The 23,010-nt window shown below is 42.1% G+C and overlaps 1 protein-coding gene across 1 annotated transcript in view; it reads left to right on the top strand.

Moving 5' to 3' along the window:
* SNTB1 (syntrophin beta 1) overlaps positions 1–23,010 on the top strand; it is a 111,682-nt gene that overhangs the window by 55,518 nt on the left and 33,154 nt on the right. The window contains exons 2-3 of the mRNA XM_066335457.1: positions 875–1,091; positions 15,649–15,856. Coding sequence (XP_066191554.1) covers positions 875–1,091; positions 15,649–15,856 — 425 coding nt within the window. The remainder of the gene's footprint in view (positions 1–874; positions 1,092–15,648; positions 15,857–23,010) is intronic.

Genomic DNA, 23,010 nt, shown 5'->3' with positions numbered 1-23,010 from the left:
GTCTGAGCTCCTTCAGGTTTGTGAAGGGGAAGGAGGCTGTGACTTGCAGATTGATCAAGCACATCAATAGCAAAAGCAAAAGTGAGCTTAAATTACCAAAAGAATTAAAAAACAAGAGAAAAATGTTGCAGTATTTGCCTGCATAAGGAGGGGATTATGAAGTATACATGTAAAAGGGGTATTGGGTTTTTAATAGAGTAAAATAATTTCAGAATCCTACATTCACTTTTCTTATCCATTCTGGAAGAAAGCCCAGGAGAGGCTGATATCTAATCTGATACCTTCACTCTCACACAAGGCTCAATCTCAATTTTATTTCCCCAAGAGAAGGCTAAGAAGTGAATTAGTTTTTGTTTACTCCATATATATCATGTACAAGTACTTCCCAGCAAGCAGAAATAGCTGTTGAGATTAGTGGTGGGACACTGATAAGTGTGAACCAGAAGCAAGATGTGAGTTGGAATCGCTGGAATTATTGCTGGAACATTTTAGGTAGGGGAATAATAAGGTCGCTGTCACTTGGTTGACTGTCTTTCTTTAAAACACCCCCGTACCTCAGAGAGCTCATGGGTTCTGTATGAAGCAATTGTTGCATGGCTGCTTACCCACTGTCACAGAAGGGCTCTCCTGGCCTTACAGTGTATGGCTGTATGTTCTTACTTTGCCCAGTCTGTTCTTTTCCCTCATTTTACTCATAGCACCGTGCTGACACTGGCAGCAGGCACATCTCCATCCTCTGCTGGGAGGCTTGGTGAGCAGAAATGATGGACAGCGTTGAGGTTTAACACCAGAGTCCAGAGAAGTCACATTGGATACGCAATCCCTGAATATTCATTTATTTATTGTTTTCCATCTCTTTTTCTCTCTTCTTTAGTGAAATACATGAGGGAAGCCACCCCCTATGTGAAGAAGGGCTCCCCGGTGTCGGAGATCGGGTGGGAGACGCCTCCCCCCGAGTCCCCGCGCCTGGGCAGCGCCTCCGCTGACCCGATGGCGCAGCTCTCGCTCTCCATCCACAGGGACAGGAAGACAATCCCCCTCAAGATGTGCTACGTGACACGCAACATGACCGTGTCAGACCCCGAAAACAGGTGACTGGGGGTTTGCCTGGGCTGGGATTGCACTTGCACGGTGGATGGTTGTTGACGTTTTCCGTGCTGGGGTTGGTGAGCAGGAACAGCCCTGGCCACACGCAGCGGTACAGCGAGGGAAGAGAGCACTGCTTTGGGAAAGGGTGGGTGGTGATGTCTGGGCCACGTGAGCTCAGCTTTTGGGTTATGCTATAGAAAGTTCGATGCAGTAATCTAAGACTTTTGCTGGATGTAGAATCTCAGGGGGTTGTTTTCATCCTGATTAAGTGTCTGCTTTTGAAGGAAAAGACACTGTACGCACTAATTGGTTACATCCTCCAAGCTGGATAAATCTGATGCCACTAAATTGCATTTTCTTCCCTTTTTTCAATGGATTTTTTTAAAAGGATGGTCTGGTTTGAGTATTCAGTTCTGGACATTAAAGTCAAGAAGAGGAGAAAAGTTCCACTTACAAGGAATTAATGGGAAGTTTTTGTGACTTGTTCTTTTTCTTAAAGTTAAAAATAGGATGAGGTTTTACGAGCCCTTATTTGTAACATATGTGGAACAGCTGCACTGCACCAGCACACTCTCTGATCCCTTCTCTAACAGCTGCTAATAAAAAAGGGAACAGTCGAGTTAGTGATTCAGACTGATTCTCCGTCCAAATAATGGCCTTTTCATTTTTCTGCAGTACTCAGAGGCTGGGTGTAATGCCTTTGATTCTCAGCATTTACATATAGGCATAAACAAAAGTTTTATTTTCATCTGCAGAGAAGGATAAGAAATGGGGAGAGCAGAAAGTAGCTTGGGAAGGAGGGTTTTCTCTGTAATCTCTTGCACTGCAATTCAGAAACTGTAGTAGTATCTGTAGTTTTCCATCTTTACTTTCCATATTTTTCTGACTTCTTGATTTTCCCCCCTCTATGCTTTATTGTTTAGTATGGCTTTACTCTGCCTTGGCTTTTCATCTCAAGTAGTGGTTGCCACCATAGTCAGTGGTAACTGACTGCTACAGAAGTGCAACCAGAAATCACCCCAGTCCTTCTCAGTTTAGAGCAAGATGTTTATTGATATGGGATATGTTTTTTTCTGTATATGTCTGCATGGTTTAAGGTTTGACAGCTGTATCACTTGTCTGAGAGCTTGTCTTTGTCTCTGCCATGGAGTGTATTTTAGAAATATTCATACAGGTCGTATTTTTTGAATCATACAGTGTAACAATACTTTGCCTGAATTGACTTTATTTTGTCATTTTTTCCCCTTTATTTTTTGACTTTGTTGTAGTTTTCACCTTCTGTCACTCTCCTGGCCCTTAGCTGGTTTGAGAGCCAGGACTCAGACTGGCTCAGGGACACACATTCATTGCTCCTGATACCTCTGCAAGGGAGCTGACTTTTTTGAAGTATGCTACAAATGTGTGTGTTCTTCAGTGTTACTGGGAAGTGATGTGTGGGAGAGTCATATTGCTTGTTATCATGGTTTTCATTTTGTGTTGCTGTCATTTCCTGTGGAAAGAGTGGCTTAAGATTTTTACTGTAGTCCAGCAGTGCAGTCTAGGATGGATTTTTCCATCCAAGCATGCAGTACCTCAACATATTACTAGCTGCTGTGTCGTAGCAGCACCCCATGGATTAGCATCTTTACTGGCTCCACTGTTTTTTAACAATTCTATACACTGGAACTCGTATTTCCCTGTCCAAATGCTATTACAATGCAGAGACCCTTTCCCACTGGAATGCCTTCCAAGATAGTAATCTGATTCTAGAAAAATAATTTTATCTTTGCTCACAGCAGAACCTAAGACATGTCCTTACATGCTTACAACACTTCCGTTTCATAATTCAGTGACCTGACACACATAGATTTTGTAACTGGTGGTGTCACTTTGCTGGATGGCTTTAAGAGAGCTCTGCTGGCAAGATGCCAAAGCATATGTTGGCCATTAAAGGGCTCCTCTGGACTATAACTGAGCTAATTTTCATTTAAGAGCAACTGTGGGCATGGAAAGCCTGAGTTTTCCAGTGCAGTGGTTTCCTCAGTGCAGGCTGGGGATAACGTCAGCAGCCTTCTGGGACCAGGATGAACTGATTTGATGTTCAACATGAGAAGATACCTATGTTAAGGGGCCCAAAAGGAAATACTTGCTTGTTAGCACTGAATTATCTCCAGTTCTTAGAAAACTGCAGTGAAATGTGGATTTAATGGGCATTGGAGGAGTATTGTTTTTCCTATTAGAACTGGTAGCCCTGCCATGGGATTTTTGTCTTCTCATGGAAGACTGACCCTAGTTCAAAGATTCTCTGCAAAGAGAGTGTCTACTATCAGATAGTTTGGTGAGCTTGTTATTTTGGAGCAGAAGTGAAGTCTGATGCTTTTACAGCCAGCAGTTCTCAGATGTCTCCTTTACCTCATCTGCCTGTGGGTTCACTCTGGAGGAAGTTGGGAATTGTCTTTTCTGTTACCTGATAAAAAAAATCTTACACACTGATTTTGGTATTGGTTTGTATTAAGGATCTTCTCCTTGTTATCTTAACTGCTTTTTTCTTTAATAATTAAAACATGGCAACAGGAGAGAAGATGCAGAGCATCTATGTCATTCTTCTCCAGGTGAAGGACTTGTTATATTTTAGGCTGGAAGAAACTGGTCAAAATAACTGCTACTTAAATTGTTTGTTTGCCTGTAAAACTGATAGTGAAACTGAAAGTTTTTGATGGCAGCAGCAAAGGTTAATGTCAGGCCTCACAGAGGAGCTTCTCCTGCAATGAAAGGACAGGTGGAGTTGATCATGGCTGGTAATGCCAGTAAGCAGAAAATCTTGCTGCAGTGTAGAAAGCTTTTCATTAATTTTTTTCATTAATAAATTAATTAGTTTCATTAATTTAAGGAACAGGAGAAAAAAGTTCTCTTAGGTGAATTTTTTTCTATTGGTACTTTTAAAATCTTGGGACATAATACAAAAGTACTTCTGTACACAGCACAGGAGACACGACATTCCCTGGAGAAATGAGACAATGCTGCATGGAACAGGTTGTCTCTTCTGTTTTGAAGTCACCCTAAAACTCTGCTTGCACATCTTTCAGCCAAACTCAGGAGGTGTGGGCCTGATCCTGTCAGCACTTGGTGTGCACACATCATGTTCTTCCAGTGTCAGGAGTCCAGAGCAGTGTGATCCCCACAGGGAACTTCAGCAGGGTCCAGCCTTAATGACTGGGTTACTCATGGGCAGGATTTGGCCTTCTGATGGGAAAAGTTTTCTTTGGTCTGGGAACTAGGAAAAATGGACCTAGATAGATTCCCAGCAGTGAACTTTTCCTATCATTGTCCATTTCAGGATTGGACTAAGAATTATAATCAAAAGATAAAATTGAGCAGATATATTCTATAGGTGTGTGTTGGGTTTGCATGGCCAGGTTCTGGTTGCAGGGGAGCTACAGAGATGGCTTCTGTGAAAAGCTGTCAGAAACTTCCTCCATATCCTACAGAGCCAATGCCAGCCAGCTCCAAGATGGACCAGGTCAAAGCTGAGCCAATCAGGAATCTTAGTAACACCTCTGTGATAACATATTTAAAAAGCAAAATAAGAAAATTACTTTGCAGATGAAATTATGGCCAGAGAAGATTGGAGTGAGAATGTGGAAAGAAACATCTCTGCAGACACCCAGGTGAGTGAGGAAGGAGAGGCAGGAGGTGCTCCAGCTGCTGTAGCAGAGATTCCCCTGCAGCCCTTGGTGCAGCCCATGGTGAGGCAGCTGTGCCCCTGCAGCCCAGGGAGGATCACAGGGATGCAGAGATGCACCTGCAGCCCAGGGAGGAGCCCGTGCTGGAGCAGGGGGATTGTGTGGGAAATCTGTGCCGAAGCAGGTTCCTGGCAGGGACCTGTGGAGAGAGGGGCCCAGGCTGGAGCAGGTTTGGCAGCAGGACTTGAGACCCTGTGGGGGATCCATGCAGGAGCAGCCTGTTCCTGAAGGACTGCACCCTGTGGAAAGGGAACCACACTGGAGCTTCATGAAGATTTGCAGCCCATGGGATGGACTCACTTTGGAAAAGTTAATGAAGAACTTCATGAGAGGAACCCCACACTCAAGTAAGGGAAGGACTCCTCTCCCTGAGCAGCAGCAGAAACAATCTGTGATGAACTGTGTAACCCTTATTCCCTGTCTCCCTGTGCCACTGGAGAGGAGTAGGTAGATCCTGGGAAGGAAAGGGATGATGGGGAGAAGATGTTTTTAAGATTTATTTTATTTCTCAGTATCCTGCTCTGATTTTGTAAGTAAGAAATTTGGTTAATTTCCTGAAGTAGATGAGGGAATGAAAGACCAAGGAGCTCCTGTACCTCTTCATGTTCCTGCTTATATAACCTTAGGGAAACTGAGGGGACAGGGAGGCAAGTATTAGGCAGGAAAGAAAGCTCTGGCTATCTCTAATGTTGATGAAAACATGGTTTGGCTCATGCCTCTCTCCTGTTTGGTGAACAGGACCATACCTTGGTTCTGCCAGGTATGAGCAGGCCCTGGTGTGCAGAGCAGATGCCAATTCTCCTCCAAGAGCAGAGTGGCTTAGGGGTGCACCTTTGCAGTCTGAGGTTTTCCCTGCTTTTGGGAATGGTTTCCCTGAGTCATGTATGTTTGGGGCTAACAGAGGGCAGGGCTCTGCCACAGAGTGACCAGAGAACCAGAATGAGTTACAACCACTCTTGGAGAGCATAGGTCACGCTGATCTTGTTTTCTGTCTCTTAGGAGGCATTTGACAGCACTGAGCATAGCCAGTGGCACTGACAGTAGCAAGCCCAGATGGGGTTAGGTGCTGGGCAAAGGCTGAGCCCTGCCCCAAGGAGTGTGGAGGTGATGGCCCATTTCCATCACTGTGCTGGCACTGCTGGAATGTTGGAGCTGTGTCAGCCCTGGGCGGACATCGCAGCTCTGTGGGGCTTCCTGGGGAGGTGGACTTTTTTTTTTTCCTAGTTCCCAATCCAGATTTAGCTGGATTGGGCTCTGGTTTAGGAAACTTGGGCCTTTTTTCTTTTACTGTATGTTGTAGGTAGGCAAAGGAAAGACACAATTTAGGTCTGCATGGGGGATAGAGCATAGACAAAGATCTAGAATGGGCACATTACCAGTATTAAGAGCCGCCCTCCACATCTCCTCAAGGAATTTGTGCTTTGCTCCTTGTGTTGTTACTGAGCTGCTCTCTGGCTGTAGAACCTCTGTGATATGCAGAGACCATACTTAATTCATAGTGTTGTTGTGAGCTACAGCTTGAAATCCTTGGATGAAAGGCACATAGCAGTTAATTATCATTATTGGTACAGACATGTTTTATTATATGAATATCAATAAGTCCTTTGAAGAAGTCATTGAGCCTGCTCAAGTCAGTCTGATTTATATCAAGAATTTTTGTTAGTGTTTGGGTTTTTTTCCTGGTGGGCTGTGTTTATTATCTCCTTAGATTACTATATCAACAATCTAACATTAAAGTAAAGCAACTTGAAAGAGTGTAATTCAAATCCAGAAAAGAACAAAAGTGACAATAATCAGGGTGAAATTCTGGTTGAGTCTCCTCTCATCCTTAAATCACCCTGTTGTGCTATCACAGTGTGCTTGGTCTGTTACAGCCTCGCCCACAAAAGGCTGCAAATTTAAAGTCATGATGAACATGTGTTTTTAAACTTAGCTTCCAGCTATTTTACTGTAATGGATCAAAATCTAGCTTTTGTGTGAAGTTGGATTCTCTTGTTGTGTTCCTGTACTGTAACTGCTAATCTGTTTATAAAATCTGCTCTTTATTGGAACAGATGAACAAGTAGGCAGCACATGAGGTTTATCTACTGTTGCCTCTTCCAAGGTGAAAGAAGTTAGGTAATTTAGCTAAAAGGGCTGCATCCCCTTCTGAACTCTGAGGGTAGGAGAGGAAGAAGTATGGGCAACAGCAGTGGAGTTGTGGGATGGTTATGAAGAATGCCTCCTCTTCCTCCTCAGTACATTGCTTAGCTGTGGGACTTTTCTCAGTAGCCAGGGTCACTGATTCAGGGCTAGGGTTGTCAGATGAGGGACCTGCAACATTGCATTTTTTTTCTCTCATAACAGTATTTTGGGGGCAAATCATTAACTGCTGCAATTTAATAATTCATTAACTGATCTAATAATGAATGGTTCTATAATTGGTTGCCTGACAGTTCTCTGTCATCTACATCACCTGCCTTGACACTAGCTCTGCAATTGCTGGTGCATTTTGCAAGCTGCAGTCATGTATCTTGATAAGGGGAAGTTTTCCAAATCTGTAGGAGCTGGAGCTCTGAAGCCTCTAGGCAGAAACTGTGATTTTTAAATTTGTTTTTCATTATGCGTAATAGTTGTTTTCTATCATTTGTGAAACTCCCCACGCGCTTTAGAGACTCCCCAAACAGTTTTAGTCTGGGTCATACCGATTTTTCTCTTAGCCAGTCTCTTCTCATCTTCCTTGAAAAGCCACTGAGATGTGACACTTCTGCAGGACTATTACAACCATAAAGATGAGCATTTTTGTCTTTTTTGACACCAAAATAGGGTGAACTTTATTACTTTTTTTTTTTTTTCTTCATGGTTTAATTATTTTTCTGTTAAACCATGAAAAAAATAGGTTTCTAATGTCCTAAAGACTGCTGTAGTCTCTGGGCAATGGTTTGAGAACTGACTGTGCCAGGGAGATGTGCCAGGATCTGGGGACACAGTGGAAACCCCTGAGTTTTCCTGCAGGGTGTTTGAGATACCAGTGTAGAACTGGACAGTTACAGCATATAATGACTGACCTTCAATCTCTGCAAGTCCTGGTGAATTTGAGACTAGGCATTTCTCATTTTTTTGAGAAAAAGATGAAACTTTATTCCTGGCATAATGTCATGGGGCTTTGTCCCTTCCTCATCCTGCTGAGCCATACAAGTGAGCTCCTGGTGTCCTTCCCATCTCCAGCATAAATCAAATAGGGATGGGTAAAACTCCTGCATGTGTAACTCAAAAGCAGTGTCTGTGCATGCATGCATATATGTGACTATAAATAAAACTTTATGTATATGTGTGAGCTGGGCTGAACATGACCTGACAGGAACAAAATATGTCACTGTGAGCTGGGTGATGAGGAGGTGGCAGTAACTGGCTGGAAGAATGCTTTCAGCTGGATTTTTGATAAACAAACTTTTAACCAAAGTCCTTCTTTCCTGTGAAAATATTAAATTATGAAAAAAATCCATATGCTGATGGGTTTTTGTGTTGCATTTTGGGTTATTTTCAGCCATTGCTTTAGTTAGCGGAGTTTTGAAAAAGTCAAAGAATTTTGATTTTTCCAATCAGCTTCAACTGTAGAGGGTTGAGCTGAGAAATGGAAATAAGAGCAAAGGAACTGAAAATTAATCAGGTGAAGGGGAACAAAGAGAAATGCATGAGGGAAATGCAGAACCTTGAGAGATGCATAGAGGGAAGAGAGGAGCACAAATTAAGAAAAAGTGATTAAAGAAGAAGTCAACCAGCAAGGCAGAGCAACAAACCCAGAGAGTGAAGTCTGCAGCAGACTTTACTTAACAAATACTTCTGGAAAAAAAAGAAAAAAGGAAAAAAAAAAAAAAAAAAACACAACAAAAGCTCTGGAGAGGTGGAGAAAGAGAAATGCTCCAAGAAATGTCACAGAATAAAGGGAAAGGAAGAGCAATGGGAGTGCTGCAGGGAAGAGAACAAATAGTTAATCGTGTTTTTATGTGCCTCTATACGTAAAGGTAGGTAAGTGCTGACATCCAAGCTGCTGATAAGTAATGTTGAAAAGCAGTTTAAAGACCCCTGAGATCTCCCAAAGAAAGAAAGTTGATGTGCAAGGGTTTCAGTTTCCTGCTATGCTCCCAGTCCCCACAGTCTTTGTGTTATGCCTTGGAGAGAGTGACAGCCCCAAGGCTCTTTTTCCTGCCTGGCTGATGTCCTGTGCTCAGTGCTGGGCTTTCCCTTGCCTGCCTGCAAATTGGATTTCAGTCTCACAGCTCTGATCTGGCGTGATCTGCCATTAATAAAGGAGCAGGATTTTCAGCTGGTGTATTTAAAGCTGCTCCCTCTTGCACCTTGGGTAGTCATGGGTGTGGCAGCAAATGACATCCAAAGCATGAGCCCTGGTGGTGGGCTGCCATCAGAGCTGCCCCAGCTCAGTGGCGGTAGATGCTGAGGCTGATCCTTAGTGCTTAGGTTGTGTGTGAATACTTTGCTATTTTAACACTCTCTGGTCATCTTCTAGCTTGCCTTCCCCCGTGCTTCTGCTGATGGAAATTCCTGTTTCACTGTAGTAAGAGTCTTGCTGAAGTTGTTATTTCTTCTCATGACTTATGGTTTTCCCATCAGTCTCTGTGTCTGTTCAATGGGAAGATGGGTCTAGTGCCAGTTGGGGCAGTGTCAGGAGGTGACCCATGCACACTGTCTCCAGAGAAGCTGGCAGTATCTCTGGGAGACTGGCTCCCACGTGGTGCCTCTCCCCACAGCACTCAGAGGCCAGTAGTTGATCCAGAAGGAATTTGTGGCTTTGTAGTCATGGTTGTCTGGCTTTGGTTTTGCTTCACTTGGCAAGTAAGCAGTGATCCCTGGGATTCTTGATCATGGAAGCCAAAAAGTAGATCTATAACATAATGAGGCATTGAGACATACCGTGCTAGAGAAGGTGGACCTGCTGTTTCTATTCCAGCAAGACTTTCTTCTGTGACAATTCATCTGCAAGACAGAGCTGATCTGTCAGCAGCCCTACTAATTTTTCCTGTTTCCATATCAGTTTTTACCCATGCTTGTGGATCACATTCTCTTCTTTCCCCTGGGTCCTACTACAGCACATCCTAACAGCAGCAGTGGCATTCCTTCTCAGAAGACATTTAATTCATGTCCAACCCCTTGTTCTTTTACAGCAGCATGAGACCCTGCACACTCTTCTCAATTTGAAGGGGTCATTTACCACTATTAACAGCTGCAGTCATATGCTCTTTGCTAAGCCTAGATGCACTTCCAGCTGCAGCAGATTTGCTTTGCTGCTGCTGCTTTGAGGTTGCTTTGCATCAGGGAAAACAGCTGCTTCAGGGGAGCTGTGGTCAGTGTAGTGAATATACCAATCACATCTGTTCATAGAATTTCAGCATCTTCTAAAGTTAAATCAAATTCCTGACATCTCTTATGAAAATATGCTGTTTGTAGGGTTTTCCCTAAATAATTGACCCCAATTGCTCCTTGAAGCAGTGCTTTTGCCATTGTTTTGTGCTGAATCCACAAAAGGAAGGCTGTGAAGAAGGCTGAACTCTATATTCCTGGATTGCCAATATTCAGTACAATTACAACCAGAATATAAAAGAAAAAATCAAGAAAGTAAAATGTAAGAGGTCTTTTGGGAACTGTGGTGTAAGACCTTGCTCCTTAATATCTATATAATTTAAAAACTATTCAGTTACTTTTGTGATTGCTCTGGGTGGAGAAGGCAGTGTGTGATGTCTCTGCAGATTGGTCAGCATCTGCATGCAGTGGTGTGAGCAAGTCATTGCAGAACCAAATCCTTTCTTTACTTGCATGTGGCACAACTCCACTGATAACCCTTTTATTAAAGCCCAGCTGGTAGCAAATAGAAATGAAATCAACTGTGACAGCTCATTAGTGATATATACACCCTCTGGCTGGACATCAGTCTTGTCCAGCTCCTAGGAAAGTATCCACATTGTTTTTAGCACTGTAAGCTGAAAGTCACCAAGTAACTGTTAACACAGCAAGTACCCTTCTGACAGGAAGGGGACCGAGAGCCTTTCACTTAGAAAAATTCCACTTGATTACCAAGTAGTGTCCGCTTGGTAAAATTGCTTTCACTTCCATTTAGGTTCATCAAATGAAGATGCTTCTTCAGAGAGTTTGCTGGGGAATTTGTTGCTAGCCCAAGTTTCTCTCTGGAATATTTTCCTTGCAAACTAAGCTCAAAATTTCCATTGCTTAATTTTAATGTATTCTGTTCCTAGCTCATTTCCTGATGCTGCATGTAGAATTCAAAGAATTGTAATAGTTTTTTAAAATTTATTTTAGAACAAAACCTACAGCTATTTAAATATAAGTCAGGTTGTGTTCTTCTAAATCCCCCCTTTTCCTGGAAAGGCTCCTAAGTTTGTACACTCAGAAAAAAACCAAATTACTTACTGTGGTTTCATGGTGTAGACAGTGATGGAAGAGATAGAGAGAACAGTTTGGCCTTTGACTAATCTTTAAGTTTGCAAAGTCAGTGAGAGACTGTTTCGTTCTTCTCTGTGTCAGTGCAAAATCAAAGTAGTGTGATGGACTTGAATAACTCTGTCTCCAGCTTATCCTTAACTTCAAGGGATTTACTGCACACTTTAATCAGTCCCTGAATACATAATCTGACCCAGGAAGAGTCATGAAGTGTAACTCAGTGCCTGATTTGGTCATGAGCCAATGCTGGTGGCAGAAGTATTTTTGAGCAGTTTAATAAAAGGTATTTCTTAGATAATGAACTCTCCTACAGAAAGAAGCTTTATCAAATGGGGGATGAGTATGGTCTACCAAACATTTCCTTTCAACTTCTTCTGATCCGCTATTGAAGGAAAAAGTCTGATGAAGAGAGGGAGGGAGTTTTCCTCTTAGGTGCCAGGTTACAGCATTTGGAAGCACTGGGTTTTGTGTCACCCCTGTGTTCTGCGGGTGGAGAAGGGGATGCTGGAAACACTCCTCAGCTCACTGAGGGTCTTTGAGAAGGAGAGAGAAAATTACTCTTTTATTATAAGGTTTGCCAAATGATCTCTGAGAAAATGTGATATCATTCATATGCGTTGCCAAGCTGGAGAGGTGCCGCGCATCTTGGCAGTCATCTAGAGCTAACATATAATTCCTTTGGGTTAGTATGGGCTTTATCAGAAACAGCTCCATATGCAGTATTTACATAACTGTGGTGGAGTGTGAGAATAAACACAGCTGTGGCATTGCCCTAAATATTTCAATTCAGTGGGGAATTAAGGGAACTTTATCACTGAAATGCAGATAAACAGAAGTCAATAAGAGGTGGTCAGTTTAGCCAAGGAACAAATCAAAACTATAATGGCTAGACTGCTGGAAACATTGAAGTGCCTTAGTCTTGCAGTTTACTGAGGTCATTGGTATTTTTTTCTTTTCAGAAAGTATGGAAATGCCATCAGTCAGCTGCTATACAGAAAGCATCATCCAATTGGACTGGTGAATCAAAGCAGCAAGGGCTGAAAGGCAGAAAAGGAAAGAGTTTATAGGGATGCAGCACTTTCAGAATCTGATTGCAGTCAGAGCCCATGCATTTCCAGGAAGATTTAAAGTTTCTTTTAGTATCTCCATCCCAGTTGACTGTGGAGACAGGTGTCCTGGGTTTTTGGTGGAAATCTGCAAGCTCACTTTCCTAAGGTTTTCTAGTCCAGATCCTACCGCAATCGCCAGCAGCAGAATTCAGACAGTTGAGGACTTAGACTTTAGGGTGTGTAAATAAAAGTTTGCCTTCATAACTGTTTGCTGAGGGATGATGCTTGCAGATGTATTTCTGAGAGTGGACAAGTGCTGTGGATAAAAAAAATAATTTTCAGCACGGTCAAAACAGCATGTATTCCTGTTTTGAACTAAGTTTTGGGAAGTGCAGTAGTATTGTCCAGTCATCTTGTTACTCAGCTCATGGAACAAGGAAGACTTTCTGCAATTGTTAGTGCATCACCATCAAGCTTTGGTGACTGACAAGCATTCCCAAACTAGTTCTATTAGAAGTGACTGAGGGATGAGTATTTTTGCAAGCCTGGCTCAGTATGTGTGTGTGCATATATATAATAAAATTTAGACTTTGATATCCCAATTGAATATGTAGATAGTAGAAAGAATATGCATGGTTTAGAACCCCTTAAACAGAACTGTTAACAACCGTCTAAATGTTCATTATTTTAGGTGATAGGACTCTTGTACAAATACTTTAATAGTCACCGTCAAGAAAAACACACTTTGATGAAGGCCCAAGTACTAAAATAGCTGCTGGTATGTTAATCCACTTATTTGAAGGAAGAATTTACTAATTGAAGGTAAACAAGTTGCCATTTGGACGCTCTTTCAGCTCTCAATAATTTATTTTTAAGTCAAAATCTGCTACAACTCTAACTTACAAAGAAATCACATAAGTTTGCTGCTGCTCCTTTGCAACTGAAAAAGCACCACTTTCTTTTGAGTCTTTGGAGTCTGTGTTCAGCACTCTGTTTACTGCATGATGTGTAGTGAGTTTGTAGGTGGAAGTCCCCCTGTAGAAACCACAGACTTTGTAAAGAGCATTGTTTCACGCAGTCTGTAGAGTGTGTTAACATTTATCAAATGCAACACAGTACTGCTATGTTGTCCAAATAATTTCTGTTTTTAAAAGAAGTATTAAAAAGTGAGACAGAGGGCTGAAAATCCTGATTACTACTCCTGGCCTGTTCCCTGCCTTGTCTGGATTCTTCACTTTTTCCACTTTTTTTGTTGGTGAAATGAGGATGCTGTCACCTCAATTGTGAAATGCTGTAAGATCTGCCAAAAACTGTTCTGTAAGTAATAAGCAACGTTTCACTGATTACCACAATGTATTCTGACAATCCAAGCCTGTCTACTTTGTTTTTGGTGGTGACTGCCTACTAGAATATGCTCCAACTCCAGTTCAGAGTCACAGTGGGACTCAGGAGTGGGGGAGCTTTCCATTTGTGATGGAAAGACAGACTGGAGTATGGTGGCTGTGCATGATGATAATAATCCATGGACACAAATGGCTAAATCCTAACCATGAAGGAGATGACTGTTTCCAGCAGTTCAGAAAAAATGAGAGTGTGATTTGGAATATGGCTATCTATACATATAGTTTTCTAGTTCACAAGGCTGCCATCATGTATCAGGGAATTTTGCTTTGGTACCAGAAACTGAAAATTTAGTGCATCCTGGACTGCTTAAATAAGAAAATTAATTTTCAGATAGTGCTGGACTGCAGCAGTTTACTGAGGAGACATGCATTACTGTGTTGGCTCAGTGCTTCCTGAAAAATCAAGCCACTTCTTAAGCTGCCCAGTGATTTAAGACCCTGAACAGTTCAGCTGCTGAGTTTGGAAAATCATGACCTTTTCTATATTTAGAACAGTGTCTATGTGGAAACCTCCCCTTCTCAAAATGGACAAACATGAAACCAGGGATCCTTCCTCTCTGAGTCCCAGAGAGCTGTGCAGATCGAGTCACCCTCTGTTCTGGATTCTGCTCTGGTTTAACCAAATAATTAAAACCTCGTAATTGTTAGTTAAGCTCCAAATTGCTGGATTTTGTAGTTGCACAACAAATATTTGCATTACAGTACTGTTTTTGAACTTCAACCTGAATAAATTCCACTGAACTAATTAATTTTCTGCTGCAGAAAGGAGTCATTGTGTGTCCCAGAGGCTGGGCAGCCATACACAGCACAGAAGTACATGCTTAGGCTCAGATCCCAGGTCGAATTTGGAGGGTAACATTCAGGGCTGTCACTGTACTTTTATAATAAAAAAGCACAAGTGTGATACAGAGCTGAGTGATGGGCAATGACTAGGACTTTGTTTTATAATTGCCACATAAAGATAAACAGGCTATTATTTTGTGGCTTATTTAACAGATGTTCAAGTAAAATGGCCCACAAAGCTATAAAGAGCACTCAAAGCCCCACTAATAACTAATAACTTCACTAAGAACAGAGGTGAAATAGCTGCAGCTGCCTGTCAAAGCACTTCTGTTGTTGTTGTTAGCAAAGGTGTTGGCACAGGTCCCATTACCACAATGAACAGGATTCATTTTCCTGAAAAGTGTGTTCAGTTGTACTTTTCATACCACAGTGGAAACCCTCAGGATAGTCCAGTAGGAATGTTTTCTTTGAAACAAAATCCATTTCCTTCTACAGAAATTTGAAAATCTGTAAAAAGTCCTTGGCAGCAACAATCATTTTATTGTTGTTAGCACTTTCTTGTTGCCACTGTTAGCAGGATCTAAATGGAGCATTGAGGATGCTGTAACTCCTGGAGAAGACCAGCTGTGCTAATGGCCAGTTGTGCTGTGTTAATGTGTACTGGTATCACTGAAACCACAGAACAATCCTAGGAAAATTCCTCTGTTTGGGCTGAGGATGATTTTCATTTATCTCTGCATGTATAAAATAAACCCACTGAAAAACTCTGGTTGTGCCATGATAACCAGCTAAGGAAGGCAGCACCTTATCCCTGGCTTCTCCACAGTCATCTTCCATGCAGTTTGCAGTGTCCATGTCAGTGAATGTTCCTCTTGCCTTTATATTGGAAACTCCTATTGACGTGCTGTATCTGGGATTGCATCAGCACTGGCAAATCCCCTTCTCAAGGATGTTATCATAATGCCAGTAGAGACTTGTATTCAGTTAAGATGATCCTGCTCTATTCAGGTGTTGTAAAGGTAAGTTTTTAGTGCTAGGTCTCAGTATTAATATCCTTTTTAACGTCATTGCATTCACTAAATGAGGTAATAAATTTAGCTACCTTTTAGTATATGAATGAACATAATGTTTTCCCCCCCATTTTTCCAGAATTATTGAAGTTCATTCACCTGATGCCAAGCACACCGTGGTGCTCAGGAGTAAGGATTCGGCTACAGCCCAGGCCTGGTTCAATGCCATCCATTCCAGTGTCCTTGAGCTCATCCCCAGGGTGATCGCAGAGGTCAGAGACCAGCTGGGTAAAACAGGGATTGCTGGAAGTCGAGAGATCAGACATCTAGGCTGGCTTGCAGAAAAGGTAACGAAAACATTCTTCTTTTCATTTCTAACCTCTCTATCTCTTCATCTCTGTTCCTGAATTCAGCCTGGTCTGAAAGTAGACTAAATGAGATTCTGGGGTTTGATTTACCTTTCCTTGAAGACCTTTCTTTTCTTAACATGCCACTTTTTGTGCTTTAGAAAAACAAGCAGAAAACTATAATGTCCCCATAGCCTTTGCTTCTACTTGCCAATTAACAAAAACATTCCTGGGAGATGCAAAAGTCTCGCATCAAGTTCAAGGATAGGACATGAGTCACAAAAACTGACACCAGCCTTTGAGTTCACCTGCTGTCACAACTCCTACAATGTATATGAGTTTTCACCTTCCTACTCCCAGCTTGGGAGGTACTTACTGACTTGGTCCATGGACCACCCCTCTGCTGTGCCTGGGCTCTGGAGCTGGGCATGATCTGGAGCTTCCCATAGAGGCTGGGACTTGTTCTTTAATTGTTCTTTAGTTGTGACCCTGCATTTGAGCTGAGCATCCTCTCAGACTGAGCTTGCAATTGCAACTCTTGCCCGTCTTTCAAAGTTTGAGTCTTAAAATGTTTTATGCACAGAGAAAACCTGGTGTTCAGTTTGATAGTAGTTTGGGATCTGTTGATCTGTGGAAAGACAATCCATGAATGCACATTGCTGGTATTAGTATTAGATGATCTGATTTTAAATCAGAAGTCTCAGAATTCATTTTAGGCACTGTAACACAACTGATAAGTGTGGATTTGTGATGGTGGCAGTGTTAGAATTGGGCCTAGAAATAATTCCCATCCATCTACTGCCTGGGCAGCCATCCAGAGCATCTCTGCCCCTCCAGCTGGGGTGTGTGGAAAAACGACCACTGTACACACACTGCCCTTTCAACCTGTACACCCGGCACAGATGTGGAAAACTGACTGTAATTGCCCTGAAAAAAAATACTCTATGTTTTATCTCTTTTTGGATTTTATAGATGAAAATATGGAAGCCACGGACACAGGTGCTCTATTTCTATCTAGTGTCCTTTAAGAGGGCACACCATTAATTTTTAACAAAACATGGGTTGCTCTACAAGTGCATAAGGATTGCAAAGCCTTTTCCTGTCCCTCCCTCAAAGCTCGCAGAGTGGGTACCACAGCACAATTCTTTGGCCTAGTGCTGTAGAGAATGTAAAAGTTTGGGGGAATAATTTGGGATTAAATCACCAAAAGACTGGTAAGTAAATTTTAGCAGTATTAAACTGTACAGCCATTGGATCTTTAATCTTGTTTTCCTTTTTGTATTTCTATAAACACATAAAAAGCTGAACATAAAAGGCTTTTCCTGTTGCAAAATTCTTTCCTTTGAAGAGGTAACTGCTCTGTAGTGCATCATAGAGACCTTGTAAGTATAACATTCACAGATCATCTTAAGTGGACACATGGCTTCTAGTTTATGAATTTCCTCTTCTTACAGTTGATACACAATATCCCATTCACATGCTTCTCCCTTTCTCCTTTTTATTTTTTTTTCTCTTTTTCCCCTTATGGGCTAAAATCTTACTTTGTGTTGCTCAGTATAGACCATTTTGAGGTCTTTCTAAATTTAGTAGTGACGCTTCTTTTGCTTTTGTGAGGGTCAGGCTCTGTGCATCTTCCAGTGTATTTGTGGTGGCTGTTACCAAGAATTAGCCTTGAGAGATTTGTAGTGGCATTGTTACTGAAAAGGCAACTTCTTTTTTTTTTCACTAAAAGCTATCCAGAATTGTGCTGTAGTAACAGAGTGATGTCAGAAGTTCCCACCTTTCTCTCACATTGGAGACCTGTTGAAAAGTAGAGAAAATCCTTACATGTGGCAAAATGTGATGTGAGATTCTTTTTCTGTACTGTGGGCTGTAAAGCCTGGATGAAAGAGATAACTTGCATATACTGTATATATGCCAGTTGTTTATATACTGTTTCAGAGGTGTTCAAGGCAGCTGAGGGAGGTGCTGACCACAGATGTTCCTTGTGAAGAACCTGGGTTTGTTAGTGGGAAGAGATTAAATTCTGCAGTGATTTGTGGAAGTCACTGTGAATACCAGTGTGTTTTTTTATTCTGCCTGGATGCCAGGTGCCCAGCAAAGCTGCTGTATCACTGCCCCTTTTTAGCGGGACAGGAGAGAGAAAACAAAAGGCTTATGAGTTGAGATAAGGGCAGGGAAATATAATTCACCAATTACCAGCATGGCCTAAACAGACTCAACTTGGGGAAAAATTAATTGAATTTATTGCCAACCAAACCAGAGTAGGGTAATAAGAAAATAAAACCAAATCTTAAAAAACGTTTCCCCTGCCCCTCCCTTCTTCCCTTATTTGTGCTTTTCTCTGCCTTTCTCCCCTCCCTGTGGCACAGGTGGATGGGAATGGGGTTGTGGTCAGTTCATCACACCTTGTTGCTGCTGCTCTTTCGTCCCCAGGGTGGGACTCCTCACACTGCTCCCCTGTTCCAGGATGGAGTCCCTCCCACAGGAGCCAGTCCTCAGGAACTTCTCCACCATGAGTCCTTCCCATGGGCAGCAGTTCCTCAGAAGCTGCTCCAGCGTGGATCCCCAGCAGCATCACAGGTCCTGCCTGCCCCTGGGTGGGCACCTCTCTCCACAGGCCACCAGCCCTGCAAGGAGCCAGCTCCAGCATGGGCTTCCCACAGGGTCACAAAAGCATCTTAGACTGTAACTCTTGAGACAGATTTATGGCATCATATTATGTCACTTACATAGCATATCCTTAAAGTGAATTCTCAGCAAAATGGGAAGACTGTGAGCTGAATTCCTGTACTCATTTGGGGAATGCAAAATGTAATCCCATAGAAATTTCACTGTAATTTGCTGTGATTACTCTCTGCTTCAATTAAGCTATTTCCTGGTTTGATATTTTTTATATAACTCTGCTCTAAACTTAGCTCTAAACTTCAATCTACATGACACTACAAAAATAGATTCATTAGGGGAGCCTCCCTCAGGTGGGTAACATTAAAATAAATAGTAGGTTATCTAAGATACTAAGCCATTGGATGCTAGCAGGCTTCTACTACCTTAAGTGAACTTCCCTGTGAAGAAAGCACTAAATTTGTGGTCTTCAACCTGAAACCTCCATCTTCCAAGTCCACCTTCAGGTTCCTGGTGGGCACTGAGGGTCTGTCTGCTGGTAAACAGAGAGCTCTGCATCACATTAAGAAAGCAAATGTTCTCTGTGGCCTTCTTATAGGCAAGGAGAAAAACAGCCAGAAGCAATCATTAGACATGCCATATTCCCTCTGTTATTGAGGAATTAGCCTTGTCCTGACCTTGGCCTTATGGAGAAGGTTTCTAAAGCTGACCAAGGATTTAGGGAGTTGCATTAGTCACCAGCACCCTAAAACGTCTCTGTAACTAAGGGAAATGCCAGGTGCTGGTTTGTAATGAAGTGTGTGAACTCCTCATCACTCTATGTTTCCTGTATTTGTCTTTTCACTTCAGCAAGACTTGTGCATTTAACAGTTGTGCAAAGCATGAGGGAATAGTTACATGTCTGTTTTAATATTTCTTTTTATAATGTTCCCTGTTAAGGTACTTTTAGCAACCAAATAAAAAAAAAAAATAAAAGAAGTTAGTAATGTCATCTAAATAGCGGAGCATTTTGCAAATGTGTATTGTTTCTGCTCTATCAGAAACACTTTAAATCCTTGTAGAAATTCTTATCCAGCTTTTTTCTAGCACTTTTTTTAATACTTCTGCCAATCTCATTACTTACAGAGGAGCTGAAACAGGCATGGCTGCTCTTCTCCTTACACTTACCCATCTACCACTGAGTTCCTTCAGGAGGAGTGAATTCTGCTCTGAACTGAAGAGCTAAAACACTGAGGAAATGGTGGTTTATTTTATCACTCTGTAACGTCTGCTCCAATAGACCAAAATATTGTTGGCAAAAGCTTTATCTAAATTTTTTCTCCTGTAATGCAGACACAAAAAGGTATTCTGGCAAAAGGGGTTTTGTAGAGGTAGCTTTTGCCAATTCAGCAGTCAGCTACACAGGCAAAAGCATGACTGGCTTCAGGGACAGCTGACTGTAGCCAGGCGCCAGCCTCAAGCTGGGTCAGTTAAGAAAAAAAACAAAACTAAATGAAGCCCTGAGCTGTGCATCTCTCTCTGTGCTCGCTGTGCCAGTGATACTTTTCATGTAGGCTTGGAAGAAAGAAAAAGCGCTTCTGCAGCCAGAGACTGTTCTCCTTTCCGGATGTCAAATTCTAACAGGCAGTGGACTTCTTAAAATGATCTCAAAGCTCCTTTGAAAAACTTAAAAATAGGAATTGCTGCAAGTTGTCTTTTAGAATGTTAATTTTTGAAGCTGCAGGAAAAGTGACCTTATGGGCTTTTCTCACTAGATCTTAACCCCAGCACTTGGTTCCTGTTCGTGTTGCTCTGCCTGTGCGGGGCGAGGGTGTTGCTGCTCCCACAAATCCAGTGTGGGTTTCAGAGGGAAGAAAAGACCTGAGGGGAAATAACCAAAGCAGCAGGGTGAACCAGAGTTGTTTTTCAGCTCCTGACACTATCTCTGAAATGAAAAGTGTGTTAATATATTACAGGCTGTTCAGTCTCCTCAAACCTTAGATAACCATATCATTGTGTTAGTGCTGAAGTGCAAGGACTGTCACAGCAGAGTGATCTTCAGTATCGAGCTGTATATTGCAGTATTACATTTATCTCCCTGCTCTCACTCTAATTCAGAGGAGCTAGTGATAACAGGAAAATTGTGAGATGTGCAAGCTGTCCAAACAAGACTTAGGCAAATGACATGAGAATGTATTTGAGGTTATTTTTCTTCCCCAGTATGAAATGAAATGTTAACCATTTCCTTAGGAAGTGTGTTCACAGGTTAGCAAAATAAGTAGATAGCAACAGAGCCATGTTGTTATTCTCATCAGAGACAAATGAGTTTTCAAAGATAGGGAGACGTTTAGTTTCAAAATTTTACATCATTTCCAAATCGTAAACGTGATTTTAAGATGTCTGTGCATGAGAAAAACACCAGCCCACCAAGTAGTTAAAACATTTTGCTATTATTTAACATTATGTGTCTTATGGTATCTGATCTTATTTATTTATTTGACTTTAACTGCCTTCCTATGAAGCACAGCATCTGCTAGGCAGCATTTTAAGAAATGTGGCATGGCTGTGGTTGTGGTTGCAGCTGCCACTGTTCCCCTTAGCACTTCCAGCTCTTCCATCATGGTGGTGGCAGTTCTGGTAGAAAAGTCATTACTTTTGGAGGGACACCATTAATTTTCTGCAGGTTTTGTGACAGAGGCAAATCCCAGTGCAAGATAAGTAGTGAGAATCTCTGGCAAGGAGGTGGGGTTTGGGAAGCTGCTGCTTCATTAAGCAGTGTGTCACTGTTCTGTGGTTCAGGCTGCACAGTCTGAACCAGCAGCATTTTTAGGAATAAAATCCAAGTTATTCTAATCCCCAGGTCTCTCTTCTGTGCCTGGAAAGTACCTGTGCATGTAGGCTGAGACAACAGCAAGCCTTGGGTTGTACTGTGTGTTAACCCAGCACAAATCAATATATGATTTAACCAGATAAATGAACTGCTAGAAAAATGTGTGCTTGCTGAAAAAAACCTATTACTGAAATGCCTAACTTATTTGCCAGGGATTTACAGACAAGTTTGGAAATACTACCCACCTATAACATTGAGCAAGAGCAAGGCAATTTGGTCCTGCTCTCCTATTTTTTTGTGGTTAAAGAAGGATGCATTTTCTTATATTGATAATATACATCTGAACGTAATCTCAAAATTGATCTGACCTTTATGAGATTACACATACGTCAAGTGGAAAACCTTCTCTGTGTCCTAAATTAGAAGTTGCACATTTAAATACCAGCTAATGACTTGCTGTGGAGCACTTATATCCAAATGAAGAATCCTGGTTTTGCCCTCTATCACTTAACCTTGCAGCTTATTAATTACGGAACTTATTTGTTTGCTTTGTAAAACACCAGAACAGAGTTCTTAATTACATTAACAGTCTTCATTATCTGGGATAACGATCAGCCTGTTCTTAGGAAAGACGTAAACCTGAAATAGCATGAAGAGTAATTTCCTCTCCAAGCTTCAGTGAGGTTCCTCCACAGGCCATTTTTACCAGCAGTGACATCGTTCTCTCCTTGCTTTCTGTGCCTTCAGTAAATGGCTATATTAAGAAAAACTCAGGCTGAAAACAGCCTTTTCATTCACTGTACTGTTTTAAAGGCTTTGCCAGTTTTTATCTGTAACACACATGCTATTTCGTCCCATCCCAATGATAGATGAGCAAATAATAAAATGAAGTGAAGCCAGATCATTGGAAGGGGACTGGAAATAAGAATAGGTTTAAGTAAATAATGAAAATTTATAGGAATACAGTGGTAAATGCATGAAGGACCTGAAATTGAAAGTCTGTATTTCTGCAGTATGGTTGGTCATTGTAGTGGAGGAAAACCCCTCTCTCAGATAGTTACAGAGCACTGTTAAATAACAAGTGAGCACTGTTGTGCCTGTGGTAGCCTTCAGGTATTAAATTATTCTTGCAGAAGTGCAGCTGCAGCGTGAACTGGGCCCTGCAAATCTCCTTGCCCTTCTCGTGAGGGCTGCTTTAGTTCTGGTCAGATCCCAGCAGAGGTAATCACATCCTTCCCGCTCTCCCTCTGCCTCAGCTTTGATCTGACTGTCCTTGCAGATGACTTAGCTTTCTCCATGAAATACAGCACATGCCTATCACTGTTCCTATGAACGCCAGGAATTATGAGAAAGTTCCTTTTTATAATCGTTGCTCTCCATAGAGTTTTATTTAACTTCTCCCTCCCTGCATGAGGAAGAATTCTGAGCCCGAGGTGTGCACAGGCAGGGGGACACCAGCCACAGGCAGGATCCACATGGCTCTGCTGTGACAGGGAGCTCTGCAGATGTCTGGTAGGGTCTGAGAGGGGAAATGCTGGGCTGCAGCTTACAAGGTGGGAGAGGATGCTGAAAGGAAATAGGGAGTTCAGTGCCTTCCTGAGGTGTGGGAGCTGTTTCTCTTGGTTTCTCCAACAGAACGGGGTGGTAGCTGTGGGACCACATCCTAGTGTGATCTGGGGCACATCCTGATGTGGTTCTGAGCACAGGCTGCTTTGCACAG

Source organism: Sylvia atricapilla, chromosome 1 (assembly GCF_009819655.1).
Source record: "Sylvia atricapilla isolate bSylAtr1 chromosome 1, bSylAtr1.pri, whole genome shotgun sequence".
NCBI lineage: Eukaryota > Metazoa > Chordata > Aves > Passeriformes > Sylviidae > Sylvia > Sylvia atricapilla.
This window is presented reverse-complemented; position numbering and strand designations above follow the sequence as displayed.